This window comes from Hemicordylus capensis, chromosome 3, assembly GCF_027244095.1.
Source record: "Hemicordylus capensis ecotype Gifberg chromosome 3, rHemCap1.1.pri, whole genome shotgun sequence".
In the NCBI taxonomy this organism is placed as follows: domain Eukaryota; kingdom Metazoa; phylum Chordata; class Lepidosauria; order Squamata; family Cordylidae; genus Hemicordylus; species Hemicordylus capensis.
Window position 1 is genome coordinate 314176324 of NC_069659.1, and position 10092 is coordinate 314186415.

The 10092-nt window shown below is 44.4% G+C and overlaps 1 protein-coding gene across 2 annotated transcripts in view; it reads right to left on the minus strand.

The window, feature by feature from the left end:
* The window catches only part of ATR (ATR serine/threonine kinase), a 69561-nt gene extending 59899 nt beyond the window's left edge, over positions 1 to 9662 (minus strand). Inside the window, exons 1-5 of one of the 2 annotated variants that reach the window (XM_053306884.1) lie at positions 9518 to 9625; positions 8413 to 8476; positions 5381 to 5472; positions 4005 to 4154; positions 1211 to 2100 (exon numbers count right to left, since the gene is read on the minus strand). In XM_053306884.1, the coding sequence (XP_053162859.1) occupies positions 1211 to 2100; positions 4005 to 4154; positions 5381 to 5396 (1056 nt within the window). In that variant the 5' untranslated portion in view covers positions 5397 to 5472; positions 8413 to 8476; positions 9518 to 9625. Of the gene's footprint in view, positions 1 to 1210; positions 2101 to 4004; positions 4155 to 5380; positions 5473 to 8412; positions 8477 to 9517 lie in introns of both variants that reach the window. The other variant, XM_053306883.1, reaches the window with a different exon arrangement.
* Positions 9663 to 10092: the final 430 nt, after the last annotated feature.

Sequence of the window (10092 nt, forward strand, 5' to 3'; positions counted from 1 at the left end):
ACTGACAGAGCATCCGCTTAGCATGCAGAAGCCCCAAGTTCAATCCCTGGCACCTCCATGTCAGGTTGAGAAAAATGCCTATCTGGAACCTGGAGAGCTGCTGCCAATCACAATACTGAGTGAGATGAACCAGTGCTCTGAGTTAGTACAAAGCAGCTTCCTAAAGCAGCCTATGACTTGCTTGCAATGCACTTTGGGGCTAGAAGGCAGGGCATTGTCCCAATATACTCTCATCCTTTCTTCACAGTGGCCCTCTTATAAAACCAAGCCTTTAAGCAGCTTGCCAGCATTTTGTACTATAACACCCCAGTTTATGTCTACATGCTCCCAACTAGGGATGTGCATGAATAACTTCGGCGCCGGCGGGGATAGCACTTTAAGGGCGAGGGAGGGTGTACTCACCCCTCCCACCGCATTTCTCCCACCGGCGCTCTGTTATCTTTAAGCCCCTCGGGGCGGCAGCGTTCCTCCCTGCCACCCCATTTCCCCCATCAGCAGGAAGTGGCCGGAAGTAGCAAGCACGTGTGAGCCTGTCGGGCACGCAACGGGCGCACGCGCACTCGCTACTTCCGGCCGACAGGGGAAACGGGGCGGCAGGGAGGAATGCTGCCACCCAAGGGGCTTAAGGATAACAGAGCGCTGGTGGGGGAAATGTGGCGGGAGGGGTGAGTACACTCTCCCCCGCCGTTAAAGTACTACCCCCGCCGGCGCCAAAACACCAAACACTACCACCACCAGCGCCAAAACATTTCAGAGGCCTTTATAATGGCCTCTGAAACGTTTCAGGCACATGCCTTTTTCTAACTTCTTTCACAACAAAATGTAGATGTCTTTTGTTCACTAAACAGTTGTTGAAGCATTCTATTCAAATTTAAACTAGCAAATGGTTAGTAAGCTATGCACTTTAGAGCACCAACCTACACCGAGTGGGTATCCGTCCCCAATCCTACAGGATGCACATGCAAAAAGAGGAAAGTGGATTCTTTGAATACTTTACTGCGTTCCTTGGATACACGTAAGTCTGTGTGTGGATCAAACTACAAAATCTGAGCCTGAAACCGGCTATGATTAGATAAGTATAAATGTACATGAAATACAACATAATCCACAAATATCAATTTTCATATGCATCTCTCAAAATCATACTTAACAAGACTTGTCTGTGTCCTCAAATCTAAACACAAAGATTTTATTATGTCATTCTACTCACCTCTTGCTCCACCTGGCTTCCAACTACTGCGACAAAAAATCTGCAGATGCTGTTAATGCGGGTCTTCCTAACTTGAACAGCAGATTCGTATCCAGCTGGCACAAATGTAAGGAAATACTGCAGTATGTGACACAGTGCTCCTTTCATCTTCTCAGACTGAAGAAATCCGAGGACATCAGCTTCAAACAATGCATGGAGTTTCTCCAGCAGTATGTTCAGATAGACAGGCTCAACAGTCATGTGGGAATGTGTTTCAAAAGGAAATAAAGTCTGGACCAACATGGACAGTGGTTCTTCATATAGTTCCAACTCTGAAGCATCCATTTTATGAATGGACTGCAAGATTCCAAAAAGAACCGAGAAGAAACTGCTGGCTATATCTTCTGGAGGCCCTCCTAGCTGGACCAGTTCTGTTAGGAAGGTCATGCTCAAAGCTTTAACTTTTGGACTACCATACTCCAATAGGGAACAACCTATTCCCCACAGGGTAATGTCTTGTCGTTTAAAAAACACATAAGAAGCTATATCAGTAAGAATTCTCATCAGTGTTAACTCCAAGCATTCCACATTGCTCATGCCCGTCAATTGTAATGGGACAGAGCCTAAACAGCCCAGATATACACTGGGGTTGCATGAAAATCTACTCACAATTACAGGCCAGCTCACTAAGTCCCTCGGGAAGTGTATCTCCATGTTTCTTTCATGGAGTAAAATCAGATCTTGAAGAAGATGCAGTAATTCTTTTGTCAGCAAGTCAAATATGGCACAGTTCCTGACTTTGAAAAGACACAGTAATGAACAAACAACATTACAAATGTTGTTGTGTAAAATGTGGCAGTTTGGAGTGGCTGCAATTCTCAAAAGCCTTGTTATGATCCAATTGCTGAATTCTAGAAGAAAAAGAAAAAGAGGAAAACGGGTTATGTGCAGAATCCTATATACACTATCAAGTCCCACTGAATACTAGAACTGAATTCCAAGTAAAGCTGCATATGCGCAAGTTGCAAGTCTTGCATTAGTTAAGAATAATTGAAATACAAGGATATTTCCTTGTGTTGAAAGTACTTTTCACATGTAAAAATAAACCCCATAATCTTTAGTAAAATTTAACATGGCTCCAAAAAGAGCAGGACCTTTACTGAGTCCCTCATTCAATTCAAATTCCTCCCAATGGCACATTAGATCATGAATCTCTGCCATGACTATAAAGAGGCATCTCTTCTCTTCCCACAGGTAATCTCCAATACACTCAAAGGCTTCGTAGAAACAAGTTTCCCACCCCAGCCTAAGTCTCAAAGGGCTGTTATTTTCATACTGTTGGTATGAAAAAAAAACCAAACTGTAGAGTCTAAACTTAGGTCAGACAACTTATGTAAACTTTGCTCCTCTTAAAAAGTTGCTGCATCTATAGCTTATGGCTATCATAGGATATAACGTGCAATTGAAACAGGGGAGATCTATTTAGCATTCATTCTGCCCGGTTCTGAAAAGTAAGGAAGGTAACAACATTTACATGCATGAATGTATGAAACTGGCTTTTATTTACCATCTAGCTTATTGTCTACCCCAACTGGCAGCAGCTCTCTAGGTTTCACATGGGGTCCTTCCTAGTCCTGCCTGGAGATGACAGGGATCCAAACTGAGGCCTTCTGTATGCAAAGCATATGCTTTACACCAGTGTTCCCTCTAATAGTGATTTGCAGATGTTGTTGACTACAACTCCCAAAATCCCGAAGCAAAAGCCATTATAACTGGGGATTCTGGGAGTTGTAGTCAACAACATCTGGGAATCCCTATTAGAGGGAACACCACTCTACACTAAGCTACAACCCCCAACAACAGAAACTGTTTGTCAATAAACCTAATAACTACACTGTACCCTTTAAAAGGCCTTCTACTTAATCTCATGCAGAGGTACTATCTGTACCCAGGTCCGATTATCTATCGACTAGATCAGGGTTTAATAACCTTGGGCCCCCAGATGTTGTTTGACTACAACTCCCATCATCCTCAGCCACAGAGGCCATGTCTGAGGATGATGGAAGTTGTAGTCCAACAACATCTGGGGGCCCAACAACATCTGGGGGCCCTGGACTAGATAATTCAAAGCCACCTAATGTCGTAGTGGGAAATGACTTGCCTATCAAGCATGAGGTTGCCGGTTCAAATCCCCGCGGGTACCTATATCGGGCAGCAGCAATATAGGAAGGTGCTGAAAGGCATCATTTCATACTGCATGGGAGGAGGCAATGGTAAATCCCTCCTGTATTCTACCAAAGACAACCACAGGGCACTGTGGGCGCCAGGAGTCGACATCAACTCGACGGCATACTTTACCTTTAGATAATTCACAATGGCTCCTCAAAAATAAAACACAAACACACACAAAACCCCAGTCCTCATGTTGTGCATCACAAGGGTGGTGCCAATCCACCAGCACTATCGTAAGCGTCTAACAAAGCACTGGGGTCTTGCACTTTGCACAAAAGTGCAAATACCTTTCATTAGCACCCAGATGCATTATTTAGAATGGAAACATTTTGGCTGACTGTCATAGACGTGTTTCCAAACTAAGTAGCATTTCTGAATTCTGGGAGCACTATTTTAAATATATGCTCTCTTGTGAAAAACACCCCCGATGCTTCACTAGATGCCTGCAGTAGTGCAGGAGGATCAGCTGCGCAACATGTTAGGCCAATGAAAAGGAAAATGAATACTAGTGCAGTACCCTGAAACAATATCATCTGCTATACTAAGTTCAAAATATACAACAGAAATATTTAAACAAACTCACCAATACAGCTGGATTCTGTGTCACTTTGCTGATGTGTTCCAGTTACATTTATAAATATAAGTGGGGATGATTTCATAATATGCAGAATAAAATCAAGCAGCATTACAGAACTTGGCTGAGACTCAGTTCTCTTAACAAGTTCTAGAGCCACTGAAAATAAAACAGAATCATAGTAACTTCACAGATAGTGAATCATAGTGGACTTTAACATTTGCTGTTCTTCAATGCCATTCCTGCACAGCTACAAAACAAAGTTAAAGTTTGTGCTTTCCCTATTGGTTTTTCCAAACACAGTACACATTATCTTCTCTTACTTTCTTCAGCATCAGCAAAGTATGGGAAAGCACACAAGTGCAGGGAGAGGAGACATCAAAAATGCACAGAAAGTAACTTATTTTTCCAAGATGTTTTGAGTCACGGCTCTTCTTCAGGGGTAACTTGAATTAAGTTCTTTTAAAGAGAAACCAAAGCTGTCTTCCATACCATCTCAGAATAAGAAAAGAAATGTGGAAGATCGCTCTGGTTTCCCTTTCAAAGAACTGAATCAGAACAATCCCTGAAGAAAACAGATACTATTCAAGACACATTGGGCAATAAAGTTATCTCCTACGTACCTTTGAGGTCTCCTTTTGTTTCCTCAATGTCATATGGACATGTGCCCAAATACGTTTTATTTGAAATTTTCATCTAGATTCCTTTCAAAAACAGACAAATTTAACTGGCTCTGAGTGCAGGAACTATATTTTTTGTTTGCACTTCCCTTTAAACTTCCACACTAAACTGTATGCCTGTGAGTCATACACATTAGCCCCTTTCAGACAAGACCCTCATCGGAGGCTGTACTCGTGTCCTACCTGGCGCATCAATTACTCTCCCCTGCCAGGTGGGTCAATCACAAGTATGGCATTATGCTTCATGTAAGCATGATTGTTCACTTTTGCACAATCAGAAGAAGGGGCACCCACATGGCATATCCAATCCCAATTATGGGAAGGCACATAATCAAAGGCAATAGCCTTTGCCTCTTAGATGAAGGCCATAAACGTGATTGACCCACCTGGGAAGCGAGAGTGATTGATGAGCCGGGTGGGACTTCCACCTCATTTTCAGAGACTGTACACAAGTACACCCTCTGATGATAATGTCTGAATGAGGCTATTGCCTTTCACCAATCCAAATTTGATTTGAATTATGAAAAATTCTATGACTAAACAAAATCAGCTCCAAGAGGTCTTCTCCCCTATTATTTTCCTCATTGTATTATGCATATTTAGTTGAAGGAACCACCTAGTGCTTGGGAACTTGCCTACTCATCAAACATCATTTGGGGACAGGACAAACTGACCCCTTTAGTAAAGGGAGTTCTGTTTACTCACCAACATCTACATCCATAAGAATTCGGTCAATAAACTGGCAGAGTATTTGTCTTGGCTTCTGTACGACAGTATTATATTCCTCTGCACTAGCACTGGAATTAAGAATTATTTAAATGGTTACATTAGTGTTCCCACTTGATATGTTAATTAAATACTTAAAAGTCTCTACACAATTTGACTATTAAAATGCTGAAATTCAGTTATCAGCTTTTTTCCTGGAAATCAACTTGGAAAATAAATTCTGCTGCTGTTTTACCAGCAAGGCAACTGTCAACTGACCCTAATTATTCAGGATATTTACCCTTCAAGCAAAAAAATTGGGCAACAAAATGGCAAATGCGGTTCAGTGTTGGCAAGTGTAAAGTGATGCACATTGGGACGAAAAACCCCAACTTCAAGTATATGTTGATGGGATCTGAGCTGTCGGTGACTGACCAGGAAAGGGATCTTGGGGTCATGGTGCACAGCTCGTTGAAAATGTCGACTCAATGCGCAGCAGCTGTGGAAAAGGCCAGTTCCATGCTAGGGATCATTAGGAAGGGGATTGAAAATAAAACTGCTAATATTATCATGCCCTTATACAAAACTATGGTGCGGCCACACCTGGAGTACTGCATACAATTCTGGTCTCCACATCTAAAAAAGGACATTGCAGAACTGGAAAAGGTGAAGAAGAGGGCAACCAAGATGATCAGGGGCCTAGAGCACAGGGATGTGCATGGAACCATGGCAGGGAGGTTCGAAGGCAGCGGGGGTGCCGTTTTAAGAGCAGGGGAGGGTGCACTTATCCCTCCCTCCACTTTCCCCCCACCGGCATCCTTTGTTTAGAAAGCTCATCTGGGCAGCAGCGTACCTCCCTGCCACCCCATTGCACCTGTTGGCCGGAAGTCCCCGATGCGCCTGCACGCACCGATAGGCAGCGAACATGCTGGTGCGCGCACGAGCATTGGGGATTTCCAGCCATATCTGGCCAATGGGGGCAACAGGGTGGCAGGGAGGTATGCTGCTGCCCCGATTAGCTTTCTAAACAAAGGACACCGACGGGGGGAAAGCGGCGGGAGGGGTAAGGGCACCCTTCCCCACTTTTAAAGCAGCACCCTCGCTGCCTTCGAACCGGTTCGGAGGCTGGTTCACGGAGACCATGTACACGGAACCGGTTTGGAGACCGGTTCCATGCACATGCCTACTAGAGCACCTTCCTAATAATGCAAGGCTACAACACCTGGGGCTGTTTAGTTTAGAAAAAAACATGAAAGAGGTTAGACATGATAGTAGTCTATAAAATCATGCATGGTGTGGAGAAAGTGGATAGAGAGAAATTCTTCTCCCTCTCACATAACACTAGAACCAGGGGTCATCCCGTGAAATTGACTGCCAGGAAATTTAGGACCAGCAAACGGAGGTACTTTTTCACACAACGCATAATCAACTTGTGGAATTCTCTGTCACAAGATGTGGTCACAGCCAACAACCTGGATGGCTTTAAGAGAGGTTTGGATAACTTCATGGACGTCTATCAACGGCTACTAGTTGGAGGGCTATAGGCCACCTCCAGCCTCAAAGGCAGGATGCCTCTGAGTACCAGTTGCAGGGAAATAACAGCAGGAGAGAGGACACGCCCTCAACTCCTGCCTGTAGGCTTCCAGGGGCATCTAGTGGATGCTGGACTAGATGGGCCTTGGGCCTGATCCAGCAGGGCTGTTCTTAAACCGTGTAAGCACTCCAAAAACATCTATTTGAGCTAGGCAACCTGACAACATAATGGCAGATAAGATTTAATGTTATGTAAGCAGGTACAAAGTGATACACATACGGGAAAGCATCTCCGTTTATCGTGATGGGAGCTACATTATCAGTTGGCCACTAGGGAAGATCATTGGGATAGCAACAAGAAAGATCAGTTCAGATCAACTGTAGTTTCCAAGAGGTTTCCAAGCAAAAAAACCAAACATGTTTAACTATTCTTTTACTCTAAACTGACATGTATTTTTCCCCTGGACTACACATACAAAAAACATCAGAAGAGCAAAACAGGTGTGTGCTACCAAGCATCAACAGAATACAGGGCAAAGTAAAGTGACATGAGAGGCCAGTGTGGTATAGTGACTAGAGTGTTCAATTACGAGCTGGACAACTAGGTTCAAATCCCCACTCAGCCATGAGACTGATTGGGTGACTTTGGGTCAGTCACTCACTCTCAGCTTAGCCCAGAATAAATATATATATAACAAACACAGGAGAGCAACATAGAGTAAACATGCACTCTATGCCCCAGTGAGCGAACCCTGGTTCAGCTGACAGAGCGAGGGAGAAAAGGAAAAAGAGGTTGGGGGTACAACTAAATACAAATGTTCACCAGTTTAATACTACATAGTAGTTGTTTCTGTTCCTCTCCCACTCCCACCAAAATATCCTGGGAATTATATTTTAGTCCACATACATACTACTTTACAACATAAAGTTCTCAAAGCGGTTTTCGAAGAAAAAGGAAAAAATATTGTTCCCTGTCCCCCAAAGGACTCACAGTCTAGAAAGAAATACAAGGCAGACACTCAGCAACAGCCACTTGAGGGATGCTGTGCTGGGGCTGGATAGCGACTGCAGGCCTAGGACTGGGGAGATCCAAGTTCAAATCCCTTTTCAGTCATGAAACTCACTCGGTGACCCTGGGCCAGTCACTTATTTCACAGCCTGCCTACCTCACAGGGTTGTTGTGAGGATAAACTCAAGCATGCATGCTGCTCTAGGCTTCTTGGAGGAAGAGCAGAATAAAAATGTAATAAATAGATTATGATCTAGAAGCAGGAGTAAGTAGCAAGGTGGCCAAATTCGCAGATGATACCAAACTCTTCCGGGTAGTTAAATCCAAAACGGATTGTGAGAAGCTCCAAAAAGATCTCTCCAAACTGGGGGAGTGGGCGACAAAATGGCAAATGCAGTTCAATGTTAGCAAGTGTAAAGTGATGCACATTGGGACAAAAAACCCCAACTTCAAGTATATGCTGATGGGATCCGAGCTGTCGGTGACTGACCAGGAGAAGGATCTTGGGGTCGTGGTGGACAGCTCGTTGAAAGTGTTGACTCAATGTGCGGCTGCTGTGAAAAAAGGCAAATTCAATGCTAGGGATCATTAGAAAGGGGATTGAAAATAAAACGGCTAATATTATAATGCCCTTATACAAAACTATGGTGCAGCCACACTTGGAGTACTGCGTACAATTCTGGTCACCACATCTTAAAAAGGACATTGTTGAACTGGAAAAGGTGCAGAAGAGGGCAACCAAGATGATCAGGGGCCTAGAGCACCTTTCTTATGAGGCAAGACTACAACACCTGGGGCTTTTTAGCTTAGAAAAAAGACGACTGCGGGGAGACCTGATAGAGGTCTATAAAATCATGCATGGTTTGGAGGATTTGGAGAGAAAGAAATTCTTTTCCCTCTCACACAACACTAGAACCAGGGGTCGCTCCATGAAATTGACTGCCAGGAGGTCTAGGACCAACAAACGGAAGTACTTTTTCACACAACGCGTGATCCACTTGTGGAACTCTCTGCCACAGGACGTAGTGACAGCCAACAACCTGTATGGCTTTAAGAGGGTTTGGATAACTTCATGGAGGAGAGGCCCATCAATGGCTACTAGTTGGAGGGCTGTGAGCTACCTCCAGTCTCAAAAGGCAGGATGTCTCTGAGAACCAGTTGCAGGGGAGTAATGGCAGGAGAGAGGGCACGCCCTCAACTCCTGTCTGTGGCTTCCAGCAGCATTTGGTGGGCCACTGTGTGAAACAGGATGCTGGACTAGATGGGCCTTGTGCCTGATCCTGAAGGGCTGTTCTTATGAAAGGTGTCTCGTCGCCCAGTTACGGGGGCGGGGGGAGCAGCTCCGTAAGGAGAAGCAACGACTCCTAAACTAGTATGTCTGCGACTGCAATGCAGATTTGCACTAAGGAAGGCAGAATGAGGAACAAATATAGATAACTATTAGAATTGGATTCATTCCTTCAGCGTGAGGTTAGAAGTAGATCTGGAAAAGTTACACCAGACCAGAGAGAGTGCAGGGAGAGCGTCTCGCAGGCAAGCAATAAAAGGGCACCGCTCTCCCCGCTCCTCCTCCCACACAGCAACCTCAGACCTACCTGCCCAGTTCCCTGAGAGCTGGAATCATGGAGGCCATTTCCAGCCCCTGGTCTGCCATCTCAGCTGTACTCCCGCCAGCTCAATTTCGACTTCGCATCTTTCCCCGCCTCCTTCTCTGAGCCGGCGGGAAGGAACTGCAGAACGAGAACGGTGGCTGGTAAGAGTCAAAAGTCGTACAAACGCGTTCAGTTTCTCTGACGCGGCTTCTCTTGTTCTTCTTTTTTTTTTTTGGTGATGCTTCTGTATTAGGGGTTCACGGGCCAAAATTAAGGCGGAGAGCTTGGTATTGATAGCAGTTAGAGTAACTGCTTCCCGTGCAGGGGAAAAGTGATCTGGGCAAAGTATCTTTAGGCTACATGCTAAAAAAATTAACACATAATTAAGGTAGAAGGACTGTACAGCTCGACGTTATGCACATGTATATTGAATTCCCACTATGTGTGTCTTGTAAATATTTGTAAATATTGTAAATGTACTTGTAAATATTTCAAAAGTCTCTAAAAAGATGTGACTTTCTTTAAAACATTGAGGGAGGGGAAATGGCAAAGCTCTTACGGGAGGGCGTTCTGAAGTT